The 21593-nt window shown below is 52.2% G+C and overlaps 1 protein-coding gene across 1 annotated transcript in view; it reads right to left on the bottom strand.

Annotated features, from left to right (window-relative positions):
• ABCC6 (ATP binding cassette subfamily C member 6) overlaps positions 1-21593 on the bottom strand; it is a 50055-nt gene that overhangs the window by 23717 nt on the left and 4745 nt on the right. The window contains exons 5-14 of the mRNA XM_036280386.1: positions 20742-20867; positions 19490-19551; positions 16798-16929; positions 12455-12658; positions 11621-11798; positions 9621-9782; positions 6966-7058; positions 4964-5167; positions 3727-3873; positions 1510-1597 (exon numbers count right to left, since the gene is read on the bottom strand). Coding sequence (XP_036136279.1) covers positions 1510-1597; positions 3727-3873; positions 4964-5167; positions 6966-7058; positions 9621-9782; positions 11621-11798; positions 12455-12658; positions 16798-16929; positions 19490-19551; positions 20742-20867 — 1396 coding nt within the window. The remainder of the gene's footprint in view (positions 1-1509; positions 1598-3726; positions 3874-4963; positions 5168-6965; positions 7059-9620; positions 9783-11620; positions 11799-12454; positions 12659-16797; positions 16930-19489; positions 19552-20741; positions 20868-21593) is intronic.

Raw genomic sequence — 21593 nt, 5'->3', positions numbered from 1 at the left:
AAGAACTTTTGGTATAAGTATGTGCCACACACGGCATGGGATATACTTATACTCAAAAATTGTTCTCTGTGAATCAGAAATTCAAATGTAACTAGGAGTCCTGTGTTTTTATTTGTTAATTTGTCTACCCTGCTCTGGGGGCTGGCCCCTTCTTAGCAGTCTGGGGTGTGGATTCTCTTCCGTGTCCCCATCTGTGAAACGGGTGGTGAGGGGAGACCAGGGCCCCGCTCTCCAGGGCACGTTGAACTGTGCTGCCTTGGGAGAGCTCGGTCTGCCTTCGCTGTGGGTGTTTGTACCTGTCTCAGTGTCGTACACCTCTGGGGGTGAGCAAGGACGGGCAGAGTGAGGCTCTGACCCCAGGCAGGTGGCCAGGTGTGCCAAACACATGGCTCAAACAAGACCCAGGGGTCTCTGGTCCAGGGCCCATGGGGCCCTCCACTGGGCACAGTGATCATGGACCCTGAGCTGTTATGGAGCAGGTCCTGAACGGGGGCTTGCCGGCTCTAGGGGGCTGTCGGGATCGTCCTGCCAGAGGTGGGGCCCAGCAGTGGGGAACTGGGGGAGTTACTGCCTAGGGCCCCACGGTCAGAAATGGCAGACCCGGGGTTTGAACCCAGTGCCCAGTTCTGACCACCCGTATCACACCGGTTCAGCTGAACAAGGCTGTACTCAGCTGAAAATACGCCTGAGTTTTGAGTAGCCTCGGAAACACCAGTGCGGGGTTATTTAAAGGGCTCTTGGCTGACGTTCATGGTTCTTTTTCTCTAACAATATTTACAATGATAACTAAAATGTGCCAAATGCTGACTCTGTGCAGGCCCGGCTCTCGGCATGGTACTTAAACAGTCATCTAACCCTGACAGTGGCCCCTATACCGAGGTGCTATGAAGATCATCATGCCCATTTTGCAGATGGGGACACTGAGGCTCAGAGGTGAAATTCTGACTGGGGTGGTCCAACACCACAGGTCACGCTTTTAGCCACCACGTGGGTGTTTTCTAGGTAAACAGGTTGATGATGCCTCAGTTATGACAGGGGGTGGGTCTCAACCCTTTATGGGGGTCACCTTTCCCCGGCAGCAGTTCAGTTAGGGTCACTGGACCTGGGGGTGCAGGGTTAGACATGGACGGGGTGGAGCAGGAAAGCCCAGCTAACATATGTTTAGTGAGTCTCAGCACACAGTGGTGCTCATAATCTCTCTGATTTTATTTTATAGCTTGATGAACATGTTGCCATGTTCATCTCCCGGACCTTCTACACGAGGGCAAGGCCCTGTCTGTTAGCGTGGTCACTGCCGTACACAGAGTGCACGGTGGCATGCAGGAGGTGCTGTGAGCTGTCACTGAATGTGGGCAGAAAGCAGCATCACGGTGTTAGTTTCCAAGTTACATGACTGAGAGCCTGGTCTGAGTGTGCCATCCTGACCCCGGCAGCCCCCCAGCTGGGACCCTGGCATCCTGCCGGTACCCTCCTCCCTCCCACTCCCCTCCTGCTGAACTCAGCACTCACAGCATCTGGAGGGACTTGAGTCCACAGCCTCGGGGTCAACTTCTTCCAGGCACAGGAAGGCGGCCAGGCGGTCCAAGGACACCCGGGCCTGGGGGAACCAAAGCCTAGGTCACTCGTGTCGGAAGAGCAGAGGAAAAACTCAGGTTTCAGGGGTCGGGGGCCTCAAGATGGCAGGGAGAGCTTCTTGTCTGCCAAGCTTTGCTCACTTGCCAGGCTTTTCAGGTAACAGAAATGATGCACGTGAAGGTGATGACAATGATGGTGGTGGTGCCCTCCCACCTCCTTGCTCCTCATTAGCATAACTGGTACAATGGAGCTGCCATTCTGCAGACCAGACCCTGGAAGAGGATGGAGGTCTTCCCAATAGCATCCTCCTGCCATTATCAGGAAGGAGTCTAAGTTTTGTCCCCCAACCCCAAACCCCTCGTTGGCAAGGAAAAAGGCAGTCATTTAAAGAGGGATGGTTCACAAGAAGCAAACCATCGATTTGGAATATAAGGAAGCAAAAAACACCCAATCAGAACAGCAAAAAGAATCCAGTTTAGGAGCAGGGAAATGAACCTGATAGCCATTTAAATCCAAGAGATTTTTATACTATGCCTCTTAAAACTAGCCCACTGTAAATTAATTAGAAACAGCATGAGCACAAACCTTCAATAAAAAAAAAAAAAAGAATCCAGGAAAATGAGGATAGTATAAGGAGCCTCTGGGACAACTTCACATATGCCAACATTTACATCATGGGGGTGCCAGAAGAAGAAGTGAGAGAGAAATTGAGGACCTATTTGAAAAAATAATGACAGAAAAGTTCCCTAACTTGGTGAAGGAAATGGACATACAAGTCCAGGAAGCACAGAGAGTCCCAAACAAGATGAACCCCAGGAGGTCCACACCAAGACACATCATCATCAAAATGCCAAAGGTTAAAGACAAAGAGAGAATCTTAAAAGCAGCAAGAGAATAGCAGTTAGTTACCTACAAAGGAGCTCCCCTAAGACTGTCAGCTGATTTCTCAGAAGAAACTTTGCAGGCCAGAAAGGGTGGCAAGAGATATTCAAAGTGATGAAAAGTAACGACCTACAACCAAGATTACTTTATCCTGCAAAGCTGTCATTTAGAATAGATGGCCATATCAAGAGTTTCCCAGCCCTGGCCGGTTTGGCTCAGCGGTTAGAGCGTCGGCCTGCGGTCTGGAGAGACCCGGGTTCGGTTCCCGCTAAGGGCACGTACCTCGGTTGCAGTTTGTCCCCGGCCCTGGTTGGTCGTGCGGGTGGCAACCACTCGATGTGTCCCTTCACATCGATGTTTCTCTCTCTCTCTCTTCCTCTCTCTCCCTCCTGCTCTGTCTGAACAAAAAAACAACAACAAAAAAAAAGAGTTTCCCAGACAAGAAAAAGCTAAATAAATTCATCATCACCAAATCAGTATTATATAAAATGTTGAAGGGTCTTCTTGAAGGAGGAGAACAAAAATATAAACAATAAAATGGCAATTAATGCATATCTATCAACAATTGAATCACAAACAAAAGAGTAAGCAGACTAGAAAAAGACTCATAGATACAGAGAACTTTTTGTCGCTTGCCAGATGGGAGAGGGTCGGGGGGATGGGTGAAAAAGATGAAGAAATTAAGAAGTGCAAATTCATTGTTAGACTGAGGAACCTCAAAGGGAAGGGAGGAAGGAGGGCGGGAAGAGATAAACCAAAGAATTTCTATGCATATATGCATAACCAATGGACACAAACAAGAGTGTGGGGAAGGCAGGAGGGGAGCGGGGTTGGGGAGGAGGCGGTCAATGGGGAGTGGAAGGGGGGAACATCTGTAATACATTCAACAATAAAGATAAGTTTAAAAAATAAATAAAGAGGGATAGCTGAGCCAGGCAATCGCTACCTCATTTTCATCACGCCCAAGGGGGTACAACGTGAGTATAGTTGGTAAAGGAAGAGAAAATGAGATAAAATTGCTTTGTATAAAAAGGGAACCGAATGAATACTTGCACGTGGAATTGCTCGCGTGGCGGGGCTGTGTAATTTGAGGATGTTTGCTGACAACTTCTGCAGCAGCCTCTGCCCCTCCCCTCCCTGTTTGCTGCTCTGTCTCATCCCCTTTTTTATACCCTGTCCCCTCCCCCTTCCTCCACTGACGGTGGGGTGATGGAGACTGGGCACAGCCCTGCAAGGCTCCTTAGGCCGGCCTCCCTCCCCCTGCCTCACCTGGACAATGGAGTGGATGGAAAAGGGCAGGAAAGCCTGGGCCTTGTTGAGGATGTTGAGAACCGTGAGGGTCACGAAGGCTTTCTCGGCATCCATGGTGTTTTCCTCCGTCACCAGAGTGTGGACAGTAAACACAACCAGTGCCACCTGGGTGAGAGACGGGGGCTGCCGTGAGCTATCATGAGTGTGGGCAGGGAGACCTGAGCCAGCTGTGGTATCTCCAGGGTCCGTGCGACCCCTCTAGCCAGATCTCCCCTCGAATTTCACAACTGGTGAAGAGAGTGCACACAAGGACCCGTTGTCAGTAGGTATCAGACACTCTTGGTTCCAGGCATTGGGGGTACCACCGTTCTCCATTTTGGTAGCGTTTCTGTGGTTTTAGATGTGGGTGGGACTTGTGATTCAAGAATCCCTTGGAAGATGACTGTGCAGCACTCGCGGGCTCTAGGTATCGATGTTAGGTGTGGTTCTAGATGTCACTTGGTGCGATGGTTCAGTTCTCGATGTTGGTGATGTTTTGGTTCTAGATGTCACTTGGTGTGATAGCCACTGTATGTGATGTTTAGTGTGATAGTCATCACTTGTAATGGGGACTCAGTGATCCTTTTGCGGGAGCCCTCATGGTTCTAAGTGATGGCACTTGCAGTTCCAGGTGTTGACTGTTGGTGACATCTGGTGTCATGCACATGGCCCCTGAGACTCTAGATCCTTCTGGAAACAGTGGTTAAGGCCCATTCTCACTAGCCTGAATGTTTAATGAAAGGTTTGAATTTTGTTCTGGACATAGCAGCGAGTCATCATGGGTTCAGTTGCAATGGCATGAGTGCAGTCAAAGCCATGCTTCAGATGGCTAATCGGGCAGGGATTTGTGAGATCAACTGGAGAAAGATAGGACGGGCACCATGCCCCGTGCAGGGGCCGCAGCAGGGACAACTTGGTTTCCACCTCTGCAGCTTCCTGCACCTGTCCCCACCCCCCTGTGGCACTGGAAGCAGCGGTCTCAGAAGCCTGGAACTTTCAGAAGGCCAACAGGAGACCTCACTACACACTGCCACGTTCAGGGGAATGATCTGACTGATGCGCTCATCAGCAGAAAGCAGGGACCCCTGAGCGAGAGCAGGCTCCAGGAAGGGTATGTTTTGATGGGCAGGGTGGTCTGCAAAGAGGCTCCAGGATCTGGGGGCTCCACCCACCTCATCCCCCTCCCCCAGCACCCCCTTCCCCAGGGTGACATCACCAGAAACGTGGACACTTGGAAGGACACCAGAGACACAGAGAAGAGGAGTCCGGAGGTCCTCAAGGTGCCCAGCTCCTGGCCCCGGACGCGCAGCACTCTCTCCAGAAAGGCCCCCTCCCAGCCGTGGCACTTGACCATCCTCATGTTTCGGAGGAGGCAACTGGTGAGCCGGGCCCGGGAGTCCTTCTGCCGCATTTGCTCTTCCTGGGACCAGAGGGAAGAGGGGAGAGGGTAGGAACAAGTCTAGAGTCCATCGTCCCAGCAACCATCACATCGCCCCCTCAGCAAATCCTGCTGATTTCAAACCCAGCCCCAAGCTGTCTGCCTCTCAGCGCCTGTGTCCCCCAGTCATGGCCCCAGCCACCGTCATCTCCTCCCGGACCACATCATCTCCCTTTGTCCCCTGTTTCTGCTTCATCACAGGGGATGGTGCACCACAACAAAGGGACGCCCCCACTGCACCAGCAACAGGCGGAGCCCTGACCCAGCTGAGCGTGGTGCCATCAGAAAGGCTTCCTGGAGGTGGGGGTGACACCTGGGCGGAGGTGCTGAGCACTGAGAATGGGTAGATGGGGTGGGCAGGGGAAGATGGAGGGGGCAGCATGACTTGGAGGACATCCAGTGCGGTCAGAGGAGGGTGTGTGCAGGGACTAAGAAGGAGAGGTGGCCTGGATCATGTTGGGACTGGGAAGTCAGGCACAGGAGTTGGGGCTACTGGGTTTCAACTTTGAGGGGCATCATCAGAGGGACAGCTACGTGGACAGTGTCCTAGAGGAGGCCGGGTGGGAGGCTGGAGGACAGTCTATGTGACACCGCCCTCCCTCCCTCCCAAGTATTTACTGAACACCATCTATGACAAGCACTGTTCTAAAGCCTGAGACTGCATCAACGAGCAATCCCTACACCTGGGAAGATTTTTTTTATCCTCACTCGAGGACATTTTTGCATTTATCTTCAGATAGAGCAGGAGGGAAAGAGGGAGGAAAAGAGAGAAACATGGATGTGAGAGAGACACATTGACTGGTTGCCACCCACATGACCCCAACCGGGTGGGGACAAACTGCAACCAAGTTACGTGCCCTTAGCGGGAACCAAACCCGGGACTCTCTGGTCCACGGGCCAACGCTCTAACCGCTGAGCCAAACCAGCCAGGGCTCCTGGGAAGCTTTCCTTCTAACACCAGAGACAGGCCCTGGAAGAACTAGGTGTGTCCTATTTCGGGTTAGAAAGTGACAAGCACTGTGGACCCAAACGGCACAGGCCAAGGAGCCGACTGCAGGCGGTGGAGGGGAGGGCGCCGCGCTGTGACCAGGAGGTGAGAGAGGCTCCATGACTTCAGCGAGGGGAGGGAGGGAGACCTGACATCTGGGCCGAGGGGTTCCAGGCAGAGGGCACAGCCAGTGCAAAGGCCCTGGGGCAAGAGCTGGGCAGGTTTGAGGATCACAAGGAGGGCAGTGGCAGGGGGTGGGGGGCGTGGAGGGAGCAAGGGGTAGGAGGTGGTGTGGTCACATCATAGGGGGCAGGTGGCCACAAGAGGGTTTTGGCTTTGACGCTGAGGGAAATGGGAGGGAGGTGCCCTGATTGGTTTTCACCGGTGCCCTCTGGCCCACGTACGAAGAGGCCTGGGTGGGGTGAGGTTGGGAGTGGGGACTCAGCCAGGGGGTCCCTGCAGTGAGCTAGGTGAGAGACTGGGATTTGGAGAAACATTCTGGAGTAAGAAGGAGAAGCATTCGGGATGCAATTTGAAGGGGAGGCCAACCAATGAGCTGACCCACGGGATGTGCGGAAAGGAGGCGTCAGCACTATCCCGTGGTTATTTTGTGGCCCAAACGCTGGAGGGACAGAGCTGCCATTCACTGAGCTGGGGGCTGGGCGTGGGGACGCAGGTCTGAGTGGCTGAAAAGGCTCACTTGTGGCGGCCAAGGCAAGCCCACACCTCTCCCCGCCCACCGCCCCGCAGCCCCCTCCCACTCCCCTGGGTGTCCCCTGTCAAACGCCAAACCTGATAGTGGTTCTTCTTCTTGGTGATGAAGAAATTCAGCGGGAGCAGGCTCAGGAAGACAGCGATGGCGGTGAGGGCAGAGGGTCCCAGGAGCTGGAGACCGGGGAGGATGTCAGGAGATTCCTGTCAGGGCTCCGAGGGCTTTGGGCAGCACCCGGGCCGACTGGAGGCTTGCCCTTGGCTCTCAAGGCAGGGCGGTATCAGGGAGTCTGGTGAGGGCAGCTAGGGGTCACGGAGACCAGGACTCAAGGGGCAGACGCCGAGAAGGAGACACCTGCTACGTTAGGGAGCAGAAGTGACGCACTTCACCCACAGGGGTGTACATTCAACACAGGCCGTCCGTCCAAACAGGCGGAACGAGGTGGGTGCGCCTGCTCAGAACGGTGAGGGTGGCCACTGGCATCAGGATCCGAGTTCACACCCTGACTGACACTCGTGTGGCCTTGGGCAAGTGCCCCACTGAGCTGGTTTCCTGCTCTGGTAGATGGGAGTCAGGGCTGTTCCCACAGTGAGTGCCCCGTCACACCAACCACCCCGTTATCCTAGTCCGCACGTCACCCTGACCATGGTGGCTAGACAAACAAACATACAGGACACCTGCCCAGTAAATTAGGGTTTCAGACACAGTGAACACGTTTTTAGTATAAGTATGTCCCACAGAATATTTGGGACATACCTATACTAAGAAATGATTCAGTGTATCTGAATTTTATATTTAACTGGACACCCTGTGTTTGGTCTGGCAGCCCCCCCCCCCCCCCCCCCCCCCCCCCGCCAAGCTCGGTGACTTTGGGACAGCCGTGTTCACCCTCTATATGGACAATGTGAAAGTAGGGGTAGAAGAAATGATATTGAAGTGGCCGTGACTTTTTGAGATTCCTTCTGAGGTCATTTGGGCCCATTCTGGAGACAAGCTTCACCCTCTCTCCAGTCTGTGGGCCCTGGTTTCTCTTATTAGTCTACAACAGTTTACAAAATGTCCTTGATGATCAAGAAAGCCAGTTTGTCTCATTTATGCAGCAATAGTGCCTCCCAGTGGCTAAATTAGAGAAGTGCCCAGAAGGCCGTCACAGCCAGGGTTGGGAAAATACTCAAAATGTTGATAGGATGTTAAACTCTCTCTGGCAAAATGGCATCATTTGGCAAAAATGCTACACATGCTATCGCAACTCCAACGCCCACCCCTCCGTAGCCAGGATCTTAGGGTGACCCTCTGATGGGAGGGCCCATCTGTCTGCCCGAGGCCAGGAAGTGATGGCTGCGATGTCTGCAGGCTCACTTGGGGCAGGGGTCCGCCTATCAGTTGCCTCACATTTTCCCGTGTCCTTCCCCCCTCCTCCCTCTCTTCCGGTCGTAACAGCTAACATCTCCGTACTGCATGTCAGGAACTGTCTGAAGTGCCCTGTGTCTACTTGCTGAGCACCATCTGCTTGCTAGGCCCTGGAATACCAGGTGCCAAGTCAGGAAGGTTCTGGGCCCTGCCCTCCAGGTGTGTGGAAGCAGCGGCGGAGGGCATGTAGCCATGACAGCCCACAGTAGGTGGCATTGGGCGTACCGTATTCCACACCCACTCAGCACCAAGGTGCCGCCGACACCCCGACCCGTGGCCAGGTCCCTCCACCTGCTTCTGTCCGGCCCGTGAGCTGTGTGGAAATTTGTAATGGTTTCTACATTTTTAAGTGGTTGAAGAAAACGAAAAGAAGAGGAAGATTTAGGGACACATGAAAATAATGTGAAATTCCGATTTCCGCATCCATGAACAGTTCCACTGGTTAATACTGTCCGCGGCCCCTCTTGCTTTAGAAGGGCAGAGTTGAATAGTTTTGAGAGAGAGCATATGGTCCTCGACGTCTAAGATATTTACGATGTGATCCTTTACAGAAACCTGTGTGAGCTTTGCACCTACACCTGGAGCTGAGCTGGAGTAAGGTCTTCAGAATTTCGCCACCTTCATGCATCATTCATAATATGAGCAAATAGCTACAGAACACAGCTGTGTGCCAGACCCAGTTCTAAGTGCTCACAGCTATTAGCTCGTTTCCTACATTCAGGGCAGGGGCACCATTGTGCATTATGATTCTCACCTCACAGACAAGGGAATGGGGCACAGACAGGCTGTACTTGTGCAAGGTTTTATAACCAGCAAGCAGTAAAAGCAGGATTTGAACCCAGGCCATCCCACTCCAAAGTCTGTGCTTTTAATTTAAAACTGAAAAGAAAGAAAATCCTACACCACAAACTAAATGGAAGCAAGCCGGGAAAAAACTCTAATTTATGGGGGGAAGAGCATGTGGTTATTTTATGCTTTTTGAAAACTAGGTAGCAAGTTCTTTCCTCTGAAATGTTTTGTCTTTTTTGTCGATGGTGCTGGTGCCCCACCGTTACTGGTAACTGCAAACAGGCTTCATCTGTCTCCTTGGTTCTCCGGTATTGTGCCCAAGAGTTATCAAGGTCATCATTATCATCAATATTTTACAGATGAGGAAACTGAGGCCCATAGAGGGTGAGCATCCTACCCAAGGTCAAGTGAAGACCATCCTTGTCTAAGACTCAGCCCATTATATTAGCCCACAGTGTGCAGATGGAGACAAGAATAAGGGAAGAGGAGGAGGGGTAGGATTCAGCTCAAACCCCAGCGCCCTCTGCCCGGCACACCTGCCAGAGGTACACAAAGCAGACGATGATCCAGATGAGCGGCAGCCACAGCCCGTTGAGGTTCATGACGCTCTCGGTCAGCCGCTGCACGTCCACAGACACCAGGTTGACCACGTCCCCAATGGCGCTGGTCTTTTTGGAGCTGCTGGACAGAGCCAGGACCTGGGCAGGGCAGGAGACCGAACTGAGGGAAGGTCCCATGGGGCCGTGGGGAGGCAGGGAGGCCCTCGCTGAGGGAGGCATGTTTCTCTACCACCCGAGCCTCCACTCACTCATCTCTCCAGTGGGCTAATAAAACCCCCTAAGCCAGCCTGCAGGGGCCTTTGTGAGAATCCAGGGAGATGACAAAAATGAAAACACTCTGAAAACCGGAAAGCACGGAAGCAGTAATAGCCAATCACGTAATACAAAACCTTGGACTTGAGTTGACAGTGGTGGTCATTCGCTGAGTGCTAACCGTGTCCCGGAGCACTGCGTTCAACGAACAGTGTCATCGTTTTCTGTGACGGACACACCACACAACTGTATGGGGCATGTACTGCCATATTCCACTCAGTTTAAAACGCCATGAATAAAACCCTGTTTTTGCATCATTAAGGAAAAAAAAATGCCCATTAAATGTGGACATAAGGTGTCTTGATTTCGCAAGAGTTCGAAAAGTGAGGCTAGAATCAGGGAAGCACCAGGCTGGGCGGAGGGAGGGGCGGGAGAACTGTGGGCGGAGCCTGTATTGTGGGTTCAGGGGAAGGCAGTCCAGGCTGGGGGAGCCGGTTTAGGGCTGGCTTCTTCAATTATCCTAGCAGGCTCCGGGGCACGGGAGCTGTCCTCAGTCACCTGGTCCTGGAGTGATTAGGGCACAGGATAGTGGCCCAGAATGTGAGAGCCTCATACTTGGGTTTGGGAATGCGTTCTGGACGGAGTGGTTTGGGTATGAAAGGCGTGTTCTCAGTTGAGTTGTTTGCTATCTCTAGGGACTGGCTAGCCGGGGAGGGACAGTCCCTCCAGGATCAGTAAAGCCCCAGATGTCAAAACACCAGGTGCAGAAAACAAGAAGACAGTCCACAGAGAAGCAGCCCAGAGAGGAGAGTGAGGGGTCTGTCCTCAGCGGGAAGGAGGTGTCCCTAAGGGTGGGGGATGGGGCGGGCAGTGCCCTCAGGCTGTCAGCTTCAACTCAGCTTGTAGACTCAGTGACCGAGAGGCCGCACTTACACAGCTCCAGTGTGCTTGGGGACATGGGTCTGAAACACAGATGGCAGGGCAGCATCAGGACCACCTCGTGCCACTGAGGAGCTGTTCCCTTTGCCCCACTCCTTCCCCAGGTGACAGCTCAGGTGTGAGAGAAGGAGATTCTCAGGGGACAGAATCATCCTGGGTTAGATGCTCCAGATCCCACAGGAGCCATTGTCTCTTATAGCAGCCGTCTCCTGGGGTTCCTTCCAGGTTCCCCAAGGGGACAAGAGTCGCTACACAGAAAGAAGCCCAGAGCGATGGCTTCCCACCAGGTATTCATAGTTCCCTGACAGAACTTCCAGTTCTGGTGCAATTTACCCATGGGTCAGGGGTCACCTCTACCATAAGCAGTGTTGCCTGGTAACATAGCTGACAGGTTAGTCCTTTATCCTCCTGGGGGATGAGTGGGAGTTGATTACATGAAGAGTTGTGAAAAGGGTGTCCAGGCAGTGGTCACAGCAAGTGCAAAGGCCCTGAGGTGGGAGAGTGCTTGCTGTGTTTGTGGCTGGAGAGGGTGAGCAAGAGAGGGAGAAGCGTGTGATGTGATGAGGCCAGAGAGGTCCTAGGGTCAGATCACACAGGGCCTTCCAGGAGGAACCAAGAAGGGGAGAGTGTAGTGTAAGCAACTATTAGTGAAGTAATGAATGAGTGTTTTCAGGCACAGATGACGTTAACAGTTTAGGGATGTGACCCTTCCTGGCTGGAGCATTGGTCTGCCGGTCGGGACAAGGTAGAGAGAAGGGAAAGGCCCGCCCCTCCCCCCGGCGCACCTTTCTGTACACCAGGCCGGTGATGGCTGTCCGCAGCCTTAGCTGCAGCACCTTGAGCCTGTACATGTGCTGCTGCTCGAACAGCGTCTGCAGGCAGGCAGCGAGGAACATCAGCACCGCGATGAGATGGCCCTTCCAGGCGGGGGCCGTGGAATCGCCGATGAACTCCAGGAAAAGGCTGGTGGGAGGAGGAGGGAGAGGGTGCAGCTCGTGAGAGAAGGTGCCACGGGCCTCGCCTCTGCCCAAGCCTGACCAGGTCTGGAGGATTTGGCAAAGGTGTGGCAGATTTTTTTCCTTCCCAAAATGACTGTAATGCTTCTCCCCACTGTCTGTGCTCACTGTTAAAGGGAGCTGCGGCACCCCCCCCCCGAATTCTTGTGTTGAAGTCTGAACCCCTAGCACCTCGGATTGCAGCTGCGTTTGGCGACGGGGCCTTTAACGAGGCGAGCAAGTGGAAATGAAACTGTTCGAGGGGGCCGGGAGCCAATTCCCTTAGAAGAGGGAATCTGGACAGACAAGGAGACACTTGGGGTGCTTGTGCACAAACCAAATTGCTGACCCACACTGTCCTAAGTAAATAAGTGGTTGAAGGCTCTTCACTTTTGGGGTGTTTTGTTACGTAGCCAAAGCTAACTGATACAGTCAGGTCAGAGGTCACTCATCTCTCCCTGAGGTCAGTCACTTTCATTGGTTTTTGTCCTTAGTGTCCTTTCAACCACCTCCAGTTCCTGGAGCAGAGGTCGAGGCAGACACAGGGGAGCTGAAGCCCCCTGGCCCTAAGGACACTGTTCAGGGACCGCCCCCCTTTGCAAGGCACACAAGGCTTGAACCCACCTGAGGAGCTTGGGGACAGTGAACCTGAAGACATCGCTGATGACCAGGCTGAGGGTCCCCAGGAGGAAGGTGGAGCGGAAGACCTGCCAGATGGCCCTCAGCAGCGGGCCCCTCGGGCTCCCTTTGTGCGGTAGAAAGGCCTCAGTCTCTGCGGCCTCCTGGTCTCGGCTTCCTTTCCTTGTCAACACCGCAGCCTTGCCGTGCCTTGGGGGGCGGGGAGGGGAGAAAGCGGCAAAAGTGGCTCTGGGTCCTCGCAATCGATCGGACGTGTGTTTCCCCAAAGTCCTACCTTGAAATCCTTATCCCGATGTGATGGTATTTGGAGGTGGGGCCTTTGGGATGTGATTTAGTCATGAGGGTGGACCACTGCTAAGTGGGATCAGTGGCCCTTCTGAAAGACCCCGAGAGCTGCCTCAGCCTTTCTGCCCCGTGAGGACACAGAGGGAGGGCGGCGTCTGACACCGAACCAGCTGGTGTCAGAGGTGCGAGAGAGGAGCTGGTGGTGTGCAAGGCACCCAGTCCGTGCTACTCTGACCCAGCGTCCAGTCGACCAAGACTGTCCTTGTCATCATCTCGGAGGCAGCTGAGCTGTCAGCAGCAGGACCGTGTCACAGGGCTCCTTCTCGGCAAGGGGGGTGAGCTCGCCTCCACCTGTTCTTCCTTATCCCCCAGATCTCCCGTTTATGAGACAAGCGGGCAAGGCAGGGGTGGGGACAGTGAGGAGGGTGCACAAACGTTTGGCACCTACTGTATACCAGGCACCCCTTAGTTCTCCTAAGAACTCGGCACGCCACGGGTTATCCCCATTTCACAGATGAGGAAACTAAGGCTCAGAGGGTGAACCTGTCCGAGGCACACAGCTGAGAAGTACAAGAATGGGATTTGATCCCAACTCGGCCTTCAGGCACTGTTTGATCCAATATCAGCTCTCCCTTCTCCCACAACTGGCCGGCTCTTAGGACGTTTAGAACCGGTATAGATCGGGTTCAGAATCCTGCTGGGCGGGCGGGCACCCTGGGCGGGCGGGCACCCCTGCTCCGGAGGACGCCACAGGCAGAAGCTCAGGCGGCCTTGAAGCGATGAGAGCCCTGGCCCTTGGTCATAGCCAGGGGCCACAGGGAGAGCTGGGTGAGGGAGGGTGAGAAGGGTGGGGGGAGCCAGAGGACCCCTCCGGAGGCAGGTGGCCCTCAGGCACAGGGGGAGGCTGGTGGTGATCAGCTGCTCACAGCCCGGTGGCTGCGCGGCCTCGGGCAGACTGCTCCCCTCTCTGTCCCCGTGTCCCCGTGTGTGAGAGGCCGGAGCTGCTCTCACCTCTGCGTCCCCCCCAATTCTGACAGCGATGGGGTTACCATTAATGTCAACGCCCACTTACAGAGCTGGGACCCAGGACCGGGCGCTGGGTTGAGTCCTTTACGTGCACAACTGCACTGACTCCTTTCAACCTCCCTGCAGGTATTGCGGGCTCCCCACTTTACTTAAGAGAAGACTGAGGCTCAGAGAGGTGGCGACAGCTGCCCGAGGTCACATAGCAAGGGCAGAGCAGGGATCTGAGCCCAGATTTTCATTCATGGTTCACATAGTGCCTCTTTGTGGCTCTCACCCCAGAACAAAAAAGAAAAAGAGAAAACCTTGGCGAGCATGGGTGGCCAGACTGTCACTGACAGGGTCAAGGCCTTGCCCCTCATCCCTGGCCTAGCTTGTTTGGTTTGGCATGTGGGAGGGTTGTGGCTTGGCCTTTGTTCCAGAGCTGTGCATGGCCTGCCCCTCATAAACATTTTGGTATTTGGGCCTCGAATGTCAAGAGAATGTCACCTCCTCACAGAGGCCACCCTGACCACCTGTCCCCCTCGATCCCAGCATTGAATCGTTTGCCTTCACAGCCATGCTCACGCTCCTTTACTTAGGTGTCTCGTTAGAACGCCAGGTGGGCAGACTTTTTGCTTGCATTTTCCCCGGCACCTAGTTCAGCTCCTGAATGTAGTAGGCACTCAGTTAATACTTGCCAAACGAATGGGGGAAAGTAGATTAGGTGTGATGCGTGCAAAGGGCCTAACAGGAGTGCCTGGTGCATAATGTTATCAGGATTTGTGGAAGGGAGAAAGGGAGAGAGGGAGGGATGGACAGAGGAAGGAAGGAAGCAGGCAACTTGGTTTGCTGGACTGAACCTGGCCTTGGAGTCAGGAGACTGAGGTTCAAACGCCAGCTCTGTCCCCTCCGCCCTGAGCCTCAGTGTTTCTATCTGTAAAATGGGGTGGGCGAGGAGGTGACTGTGAAGGCTTCTTCCAATTGGGTGTATTGCTCGGATCTGTTCTAGCGGCTTGCCCCCCAAACTCGGAGTCACTGTGGTCATCCTGCAGCTGCTGCAGTAAACCTCCGTCCAGGTGGGCTTCGCTCTTCTCCGAGGAAAACCTCCAACTGGGTCTAATCTGCGGTGTCTAGACTAAAGGCCACTTGTGCAGGCATTGCATATGACCGGCAGGCGAGGCTGGGGTGTGAGTGATTGGTCAGGTGTAAGTTGGGGACACACAAAGGAGTGGTGGAGACTGGTGAGCTGAGACTGCCCCATCTAATGGGGCAGCCGCCAGCCAGATCCACTGTCCTGTTGCCATGCGGGGCTGGGACCCAGCACTCTCAGTCCACTTGGAGAGAGATCAGGATTCCAGATTTCCATGTGATCGCTCCAACATTTTAAATGTTGGCAACTCATTAAAAACAAAGCCCCAAAGAACAAGAACAACATTACACCAGGTGGGCCAAGCATACCTTGGGGACTTGACATGGCCAGCAGGTGGCCAGTCTGTGACCTCTCAGGATGACATCCTCTCCCTTCCTCCAGAAGTTGCAAAATATTCCAGAGACAGAACCAAAGTTCCCTCTGGGTGTAATCAGTCAGCTCAGAAAACGGCTGAGCTGGATCTTTGTGTAACCACACCTTCCTCCTTTCTTTCTGTCTGTCGTTTATGGATTCTCAGCCTGTGCTGGAGAAGGTCTCTGTCCACTAGTTCCAAGGTTCTCACGTGGGCAGGGGAAGCCAGTGCCGGGAGACCGTGGGGGAGACCTTCCGGGCTCTTCTGAACAAATTCTGCCACTCAAAAGTAATTTCAGAGTGGAGCGGGGGTTCAACAAGGAATGCCTGCAGCCAGAGAGCTGCTGCTTCGATGTGCTCATGTTACTCCTTTGGGAGCAACACCCCCTTCCTTTGGGGTGCAGCCCCTCCTGCCCCCTCCCCTTTTTGTGTGACTCTGAAGTAGCCACCAATCATGGAGCCTGCCCCCTGGCTGTAGGAGTGGCCCCTGAGAGGCACATGACTTGAGCCAGCCAATCAGAGGCCTTCCTTGGAATTTTCTATATGGAAGCTAGGAGAGCTGGCTTTATAAAGAGACCAAAACACAGATAACAACTGAGCTGAGAGATGGAGGAAAACAATTTGGACACCTTGCAATCCTTGAATCCAGCCAGACTTGAAGCTAGACCCACCTTCTCAGCTATGTGAACCAATAGTCCCCGCCCCCCCTAATTTATGGGATTTAGCCATCTACAGCCACCATCACAAACTCATAGGGTTGGCAGGGGAACCTTGTAGCTCTTTCCACAGAGCTAAGTTACTTTCATCTGTCCCCTGAAACACCAGTGAAGTCAAGCAACTTGTCCAAAATCATCAACTACTTGATGATAGGTCTTCGTTTAAGCCCAGGTTTAATGAATGTTGTCAGCTCATTTCTCTAGAACAAAGGTTCCCAAACTGCTTCTTCAGACTTCAAGGGCTCCAGAGAACTTTCCAGAGATGCCACAGAGGGCAAGAGTGAGGCACAGCGGGCAGGACGAGAGAAAGCTTGAAATCCTCTGGCTAATTGGTATTGCTTGAGCTTTTACCATTTTGGGGGAATTCACTAAGTCCTTCTCTAAAATAATTTCCCCCTCCTCTTTCACAAGTTAGGAGGCTCATGACATCCCTATTGAACAGATAAGGAAACTGAGGCCCAGGAAACGAATCACTCAGGTGATATAAGTAGTGGAAAGTCGCCTGCATTATGATCCTCCACCCAACTCCCCGCCCCCAGTCTTAACATACCCCTTCTGTTTCCTGCCTGCGATGCCACCACCGGAGGTCTCTTCTAGGGACATTGTGGAGCTACCACTTTGTCCCTCTCCTTTGGGACCTGCAAAGCACTCTGGGAGGCAACGTCCCTCGAGCCTGACCAGTTAGTGCTTTGCGAGGTCAGCCGGCAAGAAGGGGGCGCGGAGGTGGAGCCCAGAGGAGGGTCAGGGGTTGTACTTGGGGCCGATGACCAGCTTTGCTGACCGAGCACGGGCCTGCGCGCGCTCTGCTTCCACGCACTCACCTCTGGGCTGCCCTGCGGTTCCTCGCCCATTCCCTCTGGAGCTGGGAAACCAGTTCTTCTGAAGCGTTCTCGCTCCCAAGTGACCAGAGGTCTTTGGGTCCCAGTGGCCTCCTGTAGCCCCTCCAGACCAACCTGTAAAAGAGGGTCACCAGGGCAAGTTCCTACTGCCTTCTGCCCCTTCAAAGTCCTGGCCTGGAAGCTGTGTGACCCTGGGAAAATCCCTTCATCTCTCTGTACCTCTGTTGGCCCTTCGGTACAATGAAAGCAATGAACTTAACTGCTTAGTATTTACTGGGCACTTTTCAGTTTACAAAAATCATCTCATTTAATTCTCACATGACCCTATATGCTAGATTATTATTGACCCATTTTACAGATGAGGAAGCAAACTGAGGCTCAGAGAGATTAAGTGATTTAACCAGGAGACGACTTGTGTAGCAAGGGAAAGAAACCTCCCTATGAGTCAGAAGTCCAGAACTGAACACTGTCACTGTGGAGAAAACCTGAACTCTTCCTTCAGTTCTACATGTTCCCACTCTCCTCATCCACTGCCCCAGCCACCTGGCCTCAGGACATTTGCATATGCATATCACTCGGCTCAAAACTCTTTTCCTTCGTTCCTCACCTGCTCACTGCTTACTTATCCTTCACCTTGGTTTAGACAGGATTTCCTTAGAGGCCCACCTGATGACCACCCCCGTCCAGGTAGATTCCCCCATTATATGATCCCATAGTTTCTTGAGCTTTTTTCTTTATAATGCTGTTACAATTATGATTATTCATTTTTTTTTCATTCTGATTATTTATTTAGTGTCTTTTTCCCCCATTGGGTGGTAAGCTCCATGGGGGCAAATACAGTACTTGCCTTTATCTTCACTTCCTGGCACAGGGCACAAGATGTGTCACATGAAGCCACTTATCAACTCTGTGACTTGGGCATACCACTTCTCATCAATGGACCTCAGTTTTCTCCCCTTAACGTGTTTCCCATGCATGGGGCTGGTCTATGAGATGGCTGTAGGTGGCACATTGTTGGAGGAGGACCTTGAGAGGATGTGACCACTGGTTCACCCGACAGCTAGACCTGGGGAGTCAGAGGCTCGTTCCCCCTCCCCTGTCTTTGGAATGTGCACACTGCTCCCTCTTCCTGCACCAGGAGCCATTTCCAGGGTGTAGCCTTGAGAGAGTAAGATGCTGAGATCATCTGGAAGGTACACATGACTGAACCCCGTTGAGGCCTCTGTGTAAACTTAAGGTTCTAGCAGGTGGGTGTGGAGATCTTGTCTTAGGGCCCAAGACGTGCCTCGCAGGTACGTTGCCTTGCTTGTTACACCACCTCCTGCCATTCTGGAGCCTGTCTCTTCCATCTCGCTGCCCTCTGGGTACGGGGCCAGTGTGTGAACCAGCACACGTGCACCGGAAATTAATTACTATGGACTTCCCAGGAGGAGCATTCTTTTCTCTTCAGGGCTCTCTAATCTGTCTAATGACACCAAGGAGAAGGTCTTGTTTGGTGCTGGTCTTGAGCTCCTCTCTGACTTTTCAAGGTCCCTCTCCTAACACAGAGCAAACTCAGGCAAGCAGCCTGCCCTGCACATTATTAGTGTTGCTTGCTTTTCACCGAAATTATGTTTGGAGTTCTACATGGCAAGTGATTCTATAGATTTTTCCAATTTGGCAGTGATAGAAAGTTTCCTTTAAAAAAAAGGCTATTATACTAGAAAAATGAGTTGATTTAAAGACAGAAATATTAATTAAATAGTGTATGAATAATATCTTAATAAGACAAAAAGCTGGAAGAATGGTCCATAAATATCTCCATTGGAGAAACAGAAGGCTGGGTCTGTTTTCTTCTAGCACTTCTGTGTTCTTTGCACCAATTCCACATCCCAGCACATCCTATTCTTTATCTGTTTAGCGGATACTTAATATAATCCAGACCCATTATAGGCCAGACCCTGTTCTAAGTGCTTCGTAAACCTTATCTCATTTAATCCTCACAACCTTATGAGGTAGATGTTATTATTATCTTCATTTTATAGGTGCAGAGACTGAAGCACAGAGAGGTTAAGTAGCTTGCCCAAGGTCACACAGCCAGGAAGAGGTGGGGCTGGGATGCAAATGTAGGTACTCTGAAATCCGACCACAGTGTGGTCAGGAGGGGGCTTGATAGGTGGGGACATCCTCAGTGCCCAATGTGCTGACCCTGGAGAAACATCTGTCTTCTCTACCAGCCTGGGAGCCTCCAGGGGACAAAGATTTGGTCTTTACCTCCTCACCCCTGGTGCTTAGCACATTGTAAGTGCTCATTAAATGTTGATGGGATGAATGAAGGCAAGTAAGAGATGGCTTTATTGAGCACCTGCTATGTACAAGCACCAAGCACTTCACATTCCATGAAGGTAGAGTTGTTCCCATTTTACAGAGGGGAAGACTAAGACTCTGAATATTAGTGATATGGCAGGCCACAAGACAGAGCCAGGATGCAAAGCCAGCTCTCACTCCAGTGAGTGCACAGGAGTGGGATGTGGATGATGGGCACACACATCTGAGAGGCATGCCCTGAGGCTGGCACGGAGAAAGCCAGCTGACCTTGGAACCTCATGGGGGCACAGCTGTGGTGACAAAGCAGGGCAGCAAATGCAGGTGTGGGGAGGCACCACCCCAGCCCCTTCCCAGCTACTTTACTTACCCAGAGACCCACCAGAACATGGCCTTGGAGGGGAAGGAGGCCCCAGCCTCTGGACATGGATTCTGTAACACAAAAGATGGGGCAGAGGGCGAACTCAGTCTCACATTCCATGGCCAGCATGTGGCAAGGGGAACCAGGGGCAGGAAGACAGGGTGAAGTGATCATTAGCTTAGTTCCAACAGTGCACACCAGTGTGCCCTGCCTACTTGCCGGGGGTAGACCCCAATGGGTTCAGTGCTTCCTAGCAGGCAAGGCAAAAAGGGACTGGGCCACCGGGCTGACAGCATCCACAAGGTACGAACCAGGTTGAACAACTATTATTAATAGTGAGACCAGGCGGTTCTCAGAGCAAGGACCATGGATGGCATAGACAACATCCTGAGCCATATCCCTCGAGAATGTGGTCAGGAGGGGAGAGGGACCGCTCCTGAGATTTGCCAGCTGCCCCAGACAAGTTGCACAGACCTATGTTCTTCACCAATAGGGCATGAGAGGGCCCATTTCTCCACAGCTTTGCCATCATAGCTTATCTGTGTGTGTGTGTGTGTTTTCTTCCCATGCCATTATCATAGAAAAAAAGTGCTATTATAGTTTTATTTGATTATTTAAGCAGTTGGATATCTTTTTAGACAACCTCAGATCAACTCTCTCTCCTCAAAGAATTCTTTCCTGATTTCACAGACTAGTTCAACATTACCTCTTGTAAGTTCTCCTGAAGAGCGTTTGCCCCAGTTGTAATTTTCCACATATCTGTGTAATTATGTGATAAATGTTTGGCTCTCTTACTTGGCTATTAGCTGCGTGAAGATAGAAACAACATCTGCTTATTCAGTATAATCCTCAGTACCTACCTGGGGCACAGATCAGGGGCTGGCAAACTACAGCCCTGGGAGCCAAATCTGGCCCACTGCTTGTCTCTGCAAATAAAGTTTTAATGGAACACACTCATGCTCCTTTTTTGACAAACCGTCTGTGGCTGCTTTTGTGCTGCAGCAGCAGAGTTGAGTAGTTGTCACAAAAACCATATGGTCCACAAAACCTAAAATAGCTTCTATCTTGCTCTGGGCACAAAGAGTTGGCCAACTCATGGCATAGACACAAGGGCGCAATACACATTTTGTTGAATGATGGAATGAATAAAAAAAGCAAAGGTGGGTGCTCTAGTTCAACCCACTTTGGTCACATGGGGAGAATGAGACTGAAAGTAGAACAGACACAAAGGAGGCACTGGATTGGAGACACGGTGACTTACAGGCTGCGGGGGGTGTTTAGGGAAGAAGGGGGGTCGATCAGCCAGGCAGGACAGCGCAAACTGTGCCACCATCAGAGAGAAGCACAGGTAGGTTGACAGGTGGCGGAAGGGGTCACTCTGGAAGCCCTGCAGGAGAGAAGCCAGGAGTCCCACTGAGTCTAGGCGGGCAGAGTGATAAAGTCAACTGGTAAATCAAGTGTGGGAACCCACCCTTTGATGCAGTAGTGGATGGCCTGTGGAATTTCACCATTAGTTACAAAGGTTACTTTGTAAATATGTGTCCTTAAGGACAGAGAGTGTTTCTCCGTCTTCTCCTTTTAAAAAGAGAGGATGGCCCTGGCTGGTGGTTCTGTTGGTTGGAACATCATCCAGTACACAAAAAGGTTGCAGGGTCAATTCTCAGTCAGGGAACATACCTAAGTTTTGGGTTTGAGTCCCCAGTCGGGATGGGTACAGGAGGCGGCCAATCCATGTTTCTTGCTCTCTCTCAAAAACCAATAACATTAAAAAAAATATCCTCAAGTGAGGAGTAAAAATATAATAAAAATTAAAAAATTAAAGGGAGCAGGATGGAGTAACCATTTGGCTCAAGAGGTCTTGGGTGAGTGCCACCTATGCAAGTGGTTTTTTGTTTTGTTTTGTTTTGTTTTTTTTATTCCTCACCTGAGGATATTTTCCCATTTATCATTAGATAGAGTGGGAGGGAGGGAGGGAGAGAGAAACATCAGTGTGATAGAGCCATATCAACTGGTTGCCTCCAGCACGACCTAGCCAAGGCCAGGGACGAACAGCAACCGAGGTAGATGCCCTTGATTGGAATTGAACCCAGGACTCATTGGTCCATGGGCCAAT

Source organism: Molossus molossus, unplaced genomic scaffold, assembly GCF_014108415.1.
Source record: "Molossus molossus isolate mMolMol1 unplaced genomic scaffold, mMolMol1.p scaffold_m16_p_3, whole genome shotgun sequence".
Lineage (NCBI taxonomy): Eukaryota > Metazoa > Chordata > Mammalia > Chiroptera > Molossidae > Molossus > Molossus molossus.
The sequence above is the reverse complement of the archived record's forward strand: the minus strand, read 5'-3'. Positions and strand labels throughout refer to the sequence as shown.